This window comes from Crotalus tigris, unplaced genomic scaffold (assembly GCF_016545835.1).
Source record: "Crotalus tigris isolate CLP2741 ecotype Arizona unplaced genomic scaffold, ASM1654583v1 scf7180000019935.411523, whole genome shotgun sequence".
Taxonomy (NCBI): domain Eukaryota; kingdom Metazoa; phylum Chordata; class Lepidosauria; order Squamata; family Viperidae; genus Crotalus; species Crotalus tigris.
The window spans coordinates 341,471-354,309 of record NW_024097779.1 but is presented as its reverse complement, the minus strand read 5'-3'; the positions used below and the strand labels follow the sequence as shown (position 1 = coordinate 354,309).

At 39.0% G+C, this 12,839-nt stretch overlaps 1 protein-coding gene across 1 annotated transcript; it reads right to left on the bottom strand.

Moving 5' to 3' along the window:
• Nucleotides 1-72: 72 nt before the first annotated feature.
• On the bottom strand, nt 73-11,090 carry LOC120317917 (reticulocalbin-1-like). The gene is made up of 7 exons (XM_039364969.1): nt 10,937-11,090; nt 7,543-7,784; nt 5,673-5,866; nt 4,941-5,113; nt 2,639-2,699; nt 2,200-2,399; nt 73-978 (listed from the first exon to the last, which is right to left on the bottom strand). The coding sequence occupies exons 2-7, from the start codon at nt 7,773-7,775 to the stop codon at nt 871-873; spliced, it is 969 nt and encodes a 322-aa protein (XP_039220903.1). The 5' UTR covers nt 7,776-7,784; nt 10,937-11,090; the 3' UTR covers nt 73-870.
• Nucleotides 11,091-12,839: the final 1,749 nt, after the last annotated feature.

The following is a 12,839-nucleotide window of genomic DNA, read 5'->3' as shown; positions in this document are numbered from 1 at the left end:
TATTGGATCAACTTTTTCCCCCCTAAAATTTTGCTGCTTTTTCTGTTGTCTAATCTATGGCACAATATCCTGAGAGGTTGGGAAATGATTTTATTAGTAATCCAAAATTTTACAATTTTAAAAGGTCACAACTCCTGGCGGCCCCCCAGGTGATCAACTGTGTTTTTATACTCTTTGGCGCTTTGAATGCTGTGCTTCATCATCTCTATGACTTCATCCCGGGAAAGCCTGTTATCCTGGAGAAGGAAAGGGTACAGAGAAAGAACTACAAGCCTAGATAAGCAATATTTATCCAAGGTATTGGCTACCACTAAGATGCTTAAAAATATATTCAACTTGCATTCAACTTTTTTTATCTATATAAAACAGACACTGGAGGTAATGTTGAACCCAAGTGGTTATTTCATTATTCCCAACAGGTCCCAGACAAGTGTTTGAAAAGAAAACAGCCGTATTTGTCTTCTTAAAAGAAGGGAAATGTTTGAAGGAACTAATCTTTGCTTTCCCTTAGAGTGTGGAACTTGCAAGGGAAGAATTGAAGTGCATTAAGAACATTACAGAAGAGATTAGATGCACTGATGAAAGAAGGTGTAGGTGTATTTAATCTCCTTCTTCCCAAATGCCTCTGGAACATGGAGATCTTCATAACATGACAAGGGCTCACTGTGCTTTGGGGGGAGACAGAGATTGCAGAAGAACAGGAATGGATCCTACGGGAAATCACCCAAGTATGCCAGCTACATTATTTTTTGAAGAAAGTTTAAGCAGGCCCTTCCAACAATAAATAGACAGCAATTCCTTCTGGAGTGTGCTTCTCCCACTCCCATGTAAGGGAGAACCCGCTGTTGTATATCCCCCCCCTCACTCCAATCACAGTTCATCATGCTTCTTTGTCAAATCTTCACCATAGTTGGTAGCCTGGCTCCCCACAAACATGTTCCAATTGTCCAAAATCTCTTGCTTGGTTATTTTATCATCCTGTGATATGGGGAGGAAGAGAAGCAGTGGGAGAAGAAATAGAAAAGCAAGGAGAGAAGGGCACAATTATAACCCAATTACATCCCAATCATTTATTTTTTAACATTTTTATATTGTGTTATTAGTGAATTATATATAAAACGTAAAAGCCACTTGTATTAATTTTTCAGGGAGAAGGAAAACTGTTTTAAAATATGAGTGCTTCCAGCTTCTTAGAACAGTTCATGCGACAATAGATCATTAGAGGAGGCAGTTGGGTTTAAATATTATTTTCCTTCATTTTGAGGGCTAAAGTTCTTAGTGGTACTACAGAAATTGCTCTATTTTCCCCCCTAAAATGATTTTTTTAAAAAAAGATCTACAATAGTACATTCTGAGTTGCTCGCTTTCTATTTTGCTATTTCAAAACATAAAGATAGACAATTGGAGCCAAATAGTGGAAGTTGCATATCCTAGGAATTGGCAGTGTGTGACACAAAGCCACCCACAAGTCACCATCCTGAACAAAATGCTGCCACCCAGAGTCGCCTCAAACAGAGATAGGCTGCATATAAATTTAATAAATAAACAGATGGATGAATAAATGAATAAAGATGAGCTTCAAGTATTAAATTTTACGGTAACTGGTAGTACTGGTCAGATCCTGCCTAATATTAGTAGACAAGCCTATAATGAAAGTTTGGTGAGCTACATGCTTTTTTTTCTTCCTCTCTTTGTAGGTTAACTAAAATAGCTTCTGCCAGAGATTTGACCTGATTGCACTAGCTTTTTGAAAGTAGAGTATAAGCACAGTTTTTGAAACAGATAAAGTGAGGAAAAAGTAAGGAAAGAATGCGCGCTGTTTTAAATTCTATTCCTTTCCCAAAAATAGTTTTCTTTCATAATTAAAAAATGACCTATTTCTTCATTTCATGAATTTGCATTGGACTCGGTAATAATTTCCAATTATAAGCAAACTAGGACAGAAGTCTTTAAGGAATGCATTGATACCCAGCGTGATTTGAGGGAGAATCAAAATCTTTTACTTTTACTTTCATATCCAGGTCAAGAGGCCTGGAGCTAAAATTACCTAAAGTAAAATCTTCAAGTTTAATTCTTGGGGACTCACCCAATTTAGGCTCTCAAAAAAAAAATGTTAGTGGGTCACACACAGTCCACATATCTCAACTTCTGCCTTCCCCTGACATTGCAGCTCCTTCCCTATGCCTGGATTGTTCTTACCAGATCTTTGTCCGACTGAACAAGGAGATGCGTGGATTCCACTTCAGCATGATCATAATCTGCGGGCAGGATCCAGTGCCCAATTTCCTCCCGATCCATTTTCCCATCTTTGTTGATATCTCGGTGTTCCAAGAATTGTTGGCGTTCACTTGTCACCCAGCTAGGTTCTGGTTCCCCAGTTTCAGGGGCATACATGTCACCTGATCAATAAGAATAAGTGAGATACCAAAAATCCCCTTTAACCCCAGGTGCTGGACTAAAGTAGAATCTTTCTTCTAATCAAGCCAAGTCAATGAAGGAATGGGATAGGAGAGATATTGAGTCTTCAGTATCTCCTCTCCCTGCGCTCAAAAAAGGCTTGCAGCTCTGCCCCAAACCAGCCTACATCTTAATAGGGGGTAATCCATTGCCATTCAGGCAGAAATTCTTATATTCTTACCAAGATATTCATCAACTTCTACAAAGCCATCACCATTCTTATCTATGTCCTCCAGGGTTTCCTGAAAAAGTGAGAAGGGTAACTCTTAATGGTACAGAGATAGTACATCTTCCCACAAACATTTGTCCAAAAAGTATCAAAACCTCAAGAAATAGTGCCTGTAATAAAAGGCAATTTCTGTTCCTAGATGCTTGGTAGTATATGTCTGTTGCAGGGCAAGGAAGTCATGTCTTGGAAAATATGGGTGGGTCATAATTGCTTTCTAAGCTTGGCCCTTGATTACTCAAAGGAGCATCTACACTCTAATCAACAATGATCTCCAGGGTCTCAGATGAGATTTTCCCCAGATTTGTCTGAATTGACAAATTCTACTTGCAAAGCAGCTACTGTAACACACAGCTGTTTCCATGTATGCTATCATTTTGGAGAAAATTGGGAAAGACTTCTCTAAGATTATAGTCAGCTTTGCATCTGGGAGAAAGGAGATGCTGAATGCAACACAGTATACTGGACTACTTTCTTAGACATTTTGGAGAAAATATTCATTTTTTACCTGAAACTCATAAACATAGTTTAGACAGCAGACAGAATATTAGAGGGATTTTTTTTGTTCCTTTTTTAAAAAACATAGGGAGCATTTTAAATCAGCATCTCACTTCAGCTTTTGAGGTAGCAGTAGTCACATTTCATTCTTGCTTATCATATTACAAGCATAAATCAGATTATTGCTACCTTTTCCCATGTAAAAAATGAGCTCCGGATTTTTCAGGATTCAAAAAGAGAATGCTAGAATAGTGTTACATTTTCATTTGGTAATTACAAAATCCTTCACAGAAAGATCCTTTACACCATCTGAAATATTTTCTAAAGGAAAAATCTAACATTTCACAAGAGAGGTAAGGAACTGTTAAAGGAAAGGGGAGAAAGAGAATACAGTATAAATAGAAACTGCAAGGCAGGAATAGAAGTTTTAATAAAATAAACCTTGAAGAACAGCTGCTGAAGCTGTTGCAAATTTTTTTGCAGCAGTTTCAGCTCCATTCTTTTATGAGTCACCCAAGTGACATCTATGTGCTAACTAATAAATTTGTTTTCCACCCAACCAATACATATACACGATCCATCAGTTTTTTTAATGGCAAAGTGTCTAAGAGGGGCTGTCACAAATATAGCTGTCATGAGCTGGGAAGATCAAGACAATCCTATTCTGAAGCATGCAATCAGATTATTCTGATTCAGATAATTCTTGGTCTTTGATCTTTGCTTCAACTTGATAAATCCCAACCTCCTAAATTTTATGTCTATGTATTATTTGAAAGTCTTGGTATAATTATTTACTTGATATTTTTGAGAAGTTTTGAAACAAAGTTTCTCTGATCCCTTGCCAAGAATCTAGACTAGTGTTTCTCAAACATAATAATTTGAAGATTTGTAAAGTTCAACTCCCAGAATTCTCCAACCAGTTTGCTGACTAGGAAATCTGAAATCTACACACCTTCTGGTTGCTGTAGTTGAGAAAAACTCATCTGACCTTTTTATACAGTATTTGAATTTACATGTTAAGTTGAAGATTAACCCATAATACTAGTAGATGGCATCCACTGAATAATAAATTATATATTAAAATATTTTTGCCTACCTGATACTATATAAAAACAATGATACCCACCAAGTGAAAAAGTTGTTGATCTTTATATTAAAAGCTGCAATTTGCTTGGTTTGGGCTTAGCATGCTGGGAGTAATAAGAGTTCATAAATCATGGTCTATGACTGAAATTTCATGTGAATGGGAACACTGTAGTCAAACTATGTTAAAATCAACTATGGCAAAAAAAGAGAATGTGGATCCAGACATGGATTCACTAAGCAACCATTTAGTGTTGCTTTTGTTATATGTATAAATTCTCTGTTTTCAATAAAATTTCCAATTCATTCGTTGTAGGTTTATATAAGATCCATAACCTATGAATTTTAGTATTTTCACTTTTATTGATTTTTATAATCATTATTATGTTGTTTTTACTGATTGTTGTACACTACCCAGAACTGCTTCTTATGAGATCGACAGCCATATAAATGTGATAAATAAATAAATAAATGGAGATGATTCTATTTGAATTTGAAATTCTAATTCTATCCAAATACAGTTATGGGAAAGCAATTTAGGTAGGAAGTAGAAATTTGAAGGATCCAAACAATCTGCTGTGACATGCTATCCTGAGTAAGCCACAATGATTAGATTTATATAGCCTAATAAACCAGAGCAATTTGCACTGTTTAGTGTTAGTATATCCAGCCTCACCGTTACTATAACGTCCCTCATGTGGTCAAACTCTTCAGGATGAAGGAAGGCTGTGAATTCCTCTTTTGTCACACTCATATCTCCATTTTTGTCAGCAGCTTTGAATCGTCGCTCATCCCTGGCCAACATTTTTCGATATGAATTCTTGTCCTCAAGATCACCAAACTCTTCTCCTGAAGAAAGCAAAAGCATGAGCATCAGTGAAGCCCCCAGTATACCTGAGTACATAATTAACACTTATTTTTCTACAAGAAAAGGATTTCCAGGTTTGGTTGACCATAATCACTCACAGAAAAAAGATGATGCCCGTGAAACAGTTCTTCAGAATGAGCTTATATCTTGATTAATAACCAAACCTCTCTCTGTATTAAGTGCAATGTGAGGTCTTTGTAATGTGGCATGTGGTCATTAGGAAATTAAAGTATGTGTTACAATGCTGATTTTGGGGCCCTTTCTGGAGCAACTGCTATAACAGAGGAAACTAATTTGAGCAATTTGAAATTATTGATGAGCTACAGAAAAGTACACATCATGAGGAGGTAAATATTATTAATTAGTCTTATTGACTTAACTTCTCAAAATACTGTCTATCTTTTCATCAATCTGCTTTTTTTCAGGCTAGGTGGCTACAGTACCTCCTGCTCTCCTGTCCTCCAGCATAACATGTCTCTCTCTCTCTCTCTCTCTCTCCCACATAAACATGATTTTTCCCTTTCTCCCCTACCCCTTTACCTTCATAGTGCCCATAAGTGGTGCTTTTGAACTCATTCCAAGTGATTTGGCCATCACTATCCTTGTCATAGTCCTTCCAGTTCTTGTTCACACTCTCATAGATATAGCGGTTCTGAGTATGCTTGATCCAATCCTTCAATTCAGGCTGAGTCACAAAACCATCCCCATCTCGGTCAATTCGGTCCACAATCTTCCTACAAAAATAAGCCTAAAAACTCAGGAGAGTGGCTTACAGAAGCTATCTGGACTGCCCAACTCTAGTCTATTCTGTAAAGAAACAAACCACCCATAACACATTTATGGAACACATTGAGAGTGGAGGCTAAGATTTCAGAGAAGTGAAATGCTAATGTTTCTGGAGGGAACCACTGGGAATGGATGATCTAGAGCTGGGGTGTCAAACTGGTGGCCCGCGGCCTGGATGTGTCAACACACAGGCCACGCCCACCCTGGCTCCACAAAGGCAAAAAATGTGGTATATCATGTGATGTGATCAAGTTTGACACCTGTGATCTATAGCATATTATTAGGGCTGGTATTAAGATCCGATGGACCAATGATTTAAAGACCAGTTTAGAGCTCTATCTTAATTATGCACTTGATCTGGAACATATGTAAAAAATTTTTGAACTACACAGGTGTTTCCTTAATAAAAATGATAAAATTAGACCAGAAAACCAATTACCTAATAATAATAGGAGAACGCTCTCTCTCTCACTAGAGATCTTTAGGCAAGGTCTGGTTAGTCACTATCAATGATGCCTTATTTCTTGGTACCCTCTAGGCCAGACATGTCAAACTCGTGATGTCACGTGACATTGTGCGACGTATCGAGGCAGTTTTGCCATTGCTGGCAATGGGGTGGATGTGGCTTCCATGTGATGTGTCCGGCCTGTGGGCTGGCAGTTTGACACCCCTGCTCTAGGCAGTCACCGTTTTATAAAGGGTGACTTAAAGCAGAAAATAGAAAACTTCCTTCTATACCTTATTAGTATTTAATAGTTCCAGAAAAAAAATCTCTTTCCCTGATCAGTTTTCTAATGAGAACTTGATGCTGTTAAGCAATGTTTTTCAACCTTGACAACATGGTGCTTGAGGAATTCTGGAAATTGAACCCTGTACATTTTACGAGGGTTGAGAAACATCATTTTAGTAAAATAATTCTCAAATGGTTGGATTATACTATCTGGATTCTTTGCATTTGACCAAGAGAATAGCTTCCTGAAGAAAAAAGCCTGTATGATGAGATTTGTTTGTTTAGTTAGGTTTTTAGTTAGGTTTTCGTTTGGTGATGTAGTTGAAATGGCTAAATGCCATGTCAAGAATGGACATAAAGCTTAGATGACAGGGAATTCATAAACTCCAGCTGTTTCAAATATGCTTGTAACCAGTTTCACCAAACCTTAATCAAGACTGCACACAATAAGCCAGCATACTTAGAATCCCCCCTTAGAGAAACATGCTTACAATTCTTGTACTTAATATATCACTATTCTCAGCTGGTTTTACCGGCCAGCAGGAAGAACTAAACTAGTCAGGAAAACACATTTCTTGATTTCTTTAGCTCTGCAAATTAGGCAACTTGTTTTTTTATTCTTTGATGTGATATTAAATTAGCTCACTAAAAGAAATAACTGATTTCTGTAATCTGCCTATGCTCAAATACATTAAATAGATCTACAAAAAGTAATACAGTATATACTGTATTACTTTTTGCAAAAATGTATAGTTTTGCTATAAGTTGTAGGGACAGGCAAGTCTACCCTTTGTCTTCTAAGAAATCTGCACCCTACAGAACTAGACACTTGATTTTCCTCTCCCAGTTTTGGAATGCAAAATTCTTTGTTCAATTTCACCAATGCATTTTTACCCCAGCCTCTCTTTGCTCTCCTCAGGAGTTAGTTGGTCAAATGTCTTGGCGTCTTCTTTGCCTAAAAAAGCTTCATGATCATAACGGAAGTCTTGATTGTCATCGTGGGGATGATCACTGAGTTCTTGACCATGGTGGATACGATCCTTCTTGTCAGGGGATGGCTTGGCCTGGGCCCAGACGAGGCATACGGTCAACAGATAATAGCAGCAAAGTGTATTCTGCCAAGCCATTGTATACCTCTTGGAAAATAAATAAATGATGAATGAGGAAAACACATAACACATACATTATATACATATCCTGATACATCAAGGTTTGAAAAATGTGTCCCTCGTACCCATCCATCTTTACTGTTTTTGAGAACTGCTTTCTAAAAATATGACATCCATTCTCTTGTGCTGCCCAGAGTTTAGAGAATACTACTTAATTTCCTTCAAATCCTTCTTCTAAGGCTACCTTAGAATAAGGTATAATCCACCATTCTGTGGATTATACCCCATTGTGTCCATATCCAAACTGGTGTCCTTTAGATGTCTTAGACCAAGGGTAGGCAACCTTGGTTCTTTTATGACTCGTGGACTTCAACTCCCAGAATTCCTGAGCCAGTCATGCTGACTCAGGAATTCTGGGAGTTGAAGTACACGAGTCATAAAAGAGCCAACATTGCCTATCCCTGTCTTAGACAATAATATTTACCATGATCTGAAATTATGGATCTCTAAACATCAAGAGAGCTAACCTGCTATCACTTGGTTCATAGCACCATTCTCTGCTTATCCTTTTTGCCAAACCTTCCTCCTCCCCACCATTCTTTTTATCACATTTTACATTGTGAGATCTTTGGAGTTGGGCTTGTTCTTTTGTACTTGGTAAAGTTCTACAAATTCTAATGACGGACGCTATCAACATGATAATTTTGTTCTTCTCTTTGCCAAGATACCAGAGTCCAATATCTTGCTTCCATGTTTCTATTTGCTTTTCCCCCCTTTTTAAAAAATTGTATATTATGTTTATGCTTTTCCTATATGATAGTTCTGCACCCATTCTAGGGAATCATGACTACCTTTCTGTAAAACAACTGATTTTAAAAAGATTGGCCCAGTTATCAAATGAACTCCATGTCTGAGCAAGAAGTTGGATGCAGGGTCTCCCAGTCTCATATAATCCAGCAACTTGTTACTTGTTCTCAGCACGGGAATTTTTCCAATTATGACTGATTTTTTTACCTTCCAATCATAGTCTTGCCATGTAGGATTGAAGTCCTATGCTACAGATAAGTTGCCAATCACCTGATTTTGTCCTGGGGCCTCTCTCCATACCGGAAGATCATCCCCATTCTCAGCTATATTCTCTGTTTAATCATTCTGCTTCCTTTCATCCTACTGCACTAATCCAGACACAAAGCTCTACCATTCTCTAAGGCTCTGTTGGAGGTGGGCATCAGGAAGAAGGGCTGTAGCTTTCAAGGGGGGAAAACATCAGCAGATCACAGCAGCAGAAACAAATTAGGCCAGTTCTCAGTTTGCTGCCCAGAATACAAAATGCTCAATTCCTGAAGCAATGAACACTGTTCCTGCTCTGTCCAGAACAAAGTGACACAGAAGAACAAAGTGACACCCAGAAAGGGAACACAGCTTTGCATCTGAGACTATAGTAAAAAAAGGACACTTCCATTGCCAACTTCCTTGTACTATGGCAGATCCTGGACTGAATGAAACCCAACAGCCTTCTGCCACTACACAAAGCCAGCTTAACAAGTAATTTCACTACAATAAAAACTGAAAAACCAATTAGGTTTTGTGGCATTTTGAAGAATACCAACAGAAGAGAATATGTGCAGCCCAAGGCTAAACTTGGGAGTTCTTGGTGTTCTCTAAGCTTGCAGATGTTTCAATACCCAATTAGGTAACATCATCAGTGCGGGTTGGGTACTTACCCTGATGATATTACCTGCTTGGATAATGAAATGTCTGCAAGCAAACAACCAAGCTCAGAGATTAAGAATTCCACATCTTAAAGGATAGCAAATCTATTATGGTGGAAACCTTTCTGCTCAGTCACAGCAAGGGCCACAGCTTAATTGATGGCTAATTTTAAAAAGGCCAGATAGGGCCCAGGTTTGGTTAACCTGTCTGAACTTTGGATAAAGAAACAAAAGAATTCCTAGAGGCATAGACAAGATCACAGAGTTTTAAAAGAAAAAAACATTCTGGAAGAAGCACTTCCATATTGGTGCCTATCTCTCCCCCAAAAATGCAAGTCTTCATTTATTAATTTCCTCAGTAAAAAGGTGAAGAGGCAAAGGGACAAAGAGGTTGAGAAGAAACAGTGGAGACAGTGATAACGATTTCATTAACACTAGCCATTCACTACCACCCAACTATTGTTTTGTGAATGGTCAGTGTTATTCAGATAACTATTGTTAGCACTTTCTGCATTTCAGTTTCCTTTAACCTCTTTTACCATCCCACTCAGAATAATATTGTTGAACTGCTGAAACAGAAAACTAGGGCTAGGAAGTCTTTGCTATATATACATTTACTGACTTTATACTGGATTGTGGTGAAACAAACTGATATAATTACTCTCAAGGAAAAAAATGCATATTTCATCCCCTCTCCCCATATGATTGTCTTCAAATGCAAGACAAATGAAGGCGATTCAAGATAGAAGGAAGCACAGGAGTCCCTGCTCCAGCAAGACACAATCTGTGGAATTCAGAGCTAAAACACTATCTCTATAATTGCTTTTGGTGGAAAATGCATCTTTCAATCGGGAATCAAATGAAAAAAAAAGAAAAAAAAAGAACTGATATTCCATATCATAAAATATCATGGAGAAAATCTGACCAGATGGTAGATAGGAATAAAAAACACAAATTAAATAAAAACCAGGGCAGGATGCAGAACTCGGGGATGAATAAGTAACTTTCTCAGCAGGAGGTAGTTACTGCTATCCATTTCAAAGAGAGTTTTAACGTTCCCCGGGAGTTTGCCCCTAAAATCTCACATGTGGCCACGTTGCTCCGTTTTCTAGATGCCCTCTTCCCAATTCTAAACCACAACACTGCTCCAACAGCTCCACAATGCGCCAGAAATACTTCAGCACCACTCTGAATGCTTCGATCTACTTTGTGGCTCCCGACAATCGGGTCCGCTCATCATTCATATTTCTTGCAAGGCAAACCAAGAGCATCCCGACTTGGCCCCAAATTGCAATGCTTAACAAAGGAAAAGGTTTCCTTTCCCGATTAAGTTCTCCACGGCCAGCCGACTCCCCCGAGGACCTCATTTCGTTCACTTCATCTCTATTCTGCCTATTCACAACCCCTTTCCATTAATTCTCCCCAGGCCAGTATTGATTCTTCCTGCTGATTCTTCCCGCCATTTACCTCTTACTCAAAGGAGCTGCAGCGGCCACGAAGCCCACTCTCGGAATGCTTCCTCAGTTCATGTCTTCACTCCTGTGGTATCTCTCCCCCCCCCCAGGGCACGCCCCTCATCTCTGCAATATCCAATCCGGGTCTGCGGTGGGATGATGGGCGTGGCCGAGCGCTCGGGGACTGGTCCGTCTGCGCCACGTTGACACAAAGCTCCCTTCTTCCCACGTTTTCCCGCAGCTTATGGAAGGCGAGGCCAGCGGGGCGGGTTCTTTTGGGGGTCGTCCGTGTTCCCATCTTCGCATCGGCCAACTACAGAAGGACACCTCTCTCTGTTTCTACCTCGGCGTGCTTCAATAATCTACCTCCACCCCTTTTTTGGCAGTCAATGCTAGAATTAAATGAAATGCACTGTTAAAACTGCGCGGCCTCCTAGGATTGTGAAAAGAGGAAGGGGACCCCGATTCTGTGTGAAGTATTTCATCAGTTTTGATTCGGGATTTTAGACCCGAGAATTGCCTTCCATCGTTTCAACTTCAGTGTTTCTATTTCCCTGAACGTGCTCAAATAATGTTGCTATTTAAGGGAAAGGAGATGTGACATCCTTCTATCCACAGTCAAGCAACTATGGAGCATTTGAAGTTCTTCCATCTTATCCGAGGAACACTGCCTTAAGGCAGTGGTTCTTAACCTGGGCGATATTGCCCCCCAGGGGGCGATTTCATTTTTCAGGGGGGCGATGGAACGAAAAGGGGGTGATGGAGCGAGAAGTTTTGGGGACACTTTTGAGACTTTTTCGTACAGTGAATCACTGTATATCTGTCGTACAAAAACATCAGATCGCTCGCTATTAGTGGATTGAATTGTGTTTTCAAATGTTCCTCCAGCTAGCTTCAGTACAGAACGCCGTACATATGTGAAGGTGCATCGCTTATCTTCATGCGCATTGTGCAGCAGCCTCTACCCATACAGTGGCGCGCCATTGGCCAGGATTTGGGGGAAAAGACTGGAAATAAATTATTTGCGTCGATATATCCTGATGACAATTTAAAAGAAAACAAAAAAAGTATTTGCATAAATTGAAGAATTGAGAGGTTATGTTGGGGGAGGGGGGTGATGACAACTTCCTCATTGGCTCAAGGGGGTGATTCGTTCAAAAAGGTTAAGAACCACTGCCTTAAGGGACTCAGGAGAGGTTGACTCACCGACTTTCTCTCACATTTTTGATGTGTTTTAATCACATCTTACCATATGTAAATGTGGCCTGTGTGGTTTTATCATTTTGTGTGTTGTGCAAAATCCAAAAAACCATCAGGCTAAGTAAATCATGGCTAAATTATCCGCCAGTAAGCTGGCTTTATTTTATCATTAGTCATTGATTTCAAGAGTTATAACAGTGAAATAAAATGTATCGTTATTGTACTGTTTTTTTGCTAGTGAGGTGAAATACTTGTTGAATTTTCTCCCTTGTGTGTCCACTTTGGTAAGATTGATCCTAGATTAGAGCACCTCGGTTTGAAACTTAATGCTCAATTACTGCTCCATCTGAAGTAGCAAAAGGACTTAGGTTGGTTCACACTAGTAGAATCCAAAATGTGGGAATTAAAATGAGAGAATAAGAGTGTGCTGGCTTTAAGAAAAGACAACTTAGAACCTGCCCCAATTGCACAGAGTATGAACAGCAAACAGGGTGAACTAGAAATTCAGGTTAATGAGGGCAGATACGATATTGTTGCCATTACGGAAACATGGTGGGATGAAACTCACACATGGAACATACAGCTAGAGGGATTTAAATTATTTAAAAGAAACAGACCAAATAAAAGAGGAGGTGGAGTTGCTCTCTATATAAGAAATAACTACATCTCCACAGAAATAGAGCACAACAATGATAAAAACTGTCTTGAATGCATTT

Bases quoted from the DNA above. Each gene is read 5' to 3' on its own strand.
- LOC120317917 (XM_039364969.1), bottom strand. From the start codon at position 7,775: ATGGCTTGGCAGAATACACTTTGCTGCTATTATCTGTTGACCGTATGC. The intron at 5,867-7,542 runs GTAAAAATGCAT...TTATTTTTGTAG, and splicing joins GAGAGCAAAGAGAGGCTGGG to GAAGATTGTGGACCGAATTG. The intron at 2,700-4,940 runs GTGAGGCTGGAT...TCACTTTTTCAG, and splicing joins TGAGGGACGTTATAGTAACG to GAAACCCTGGAGGACATAGA.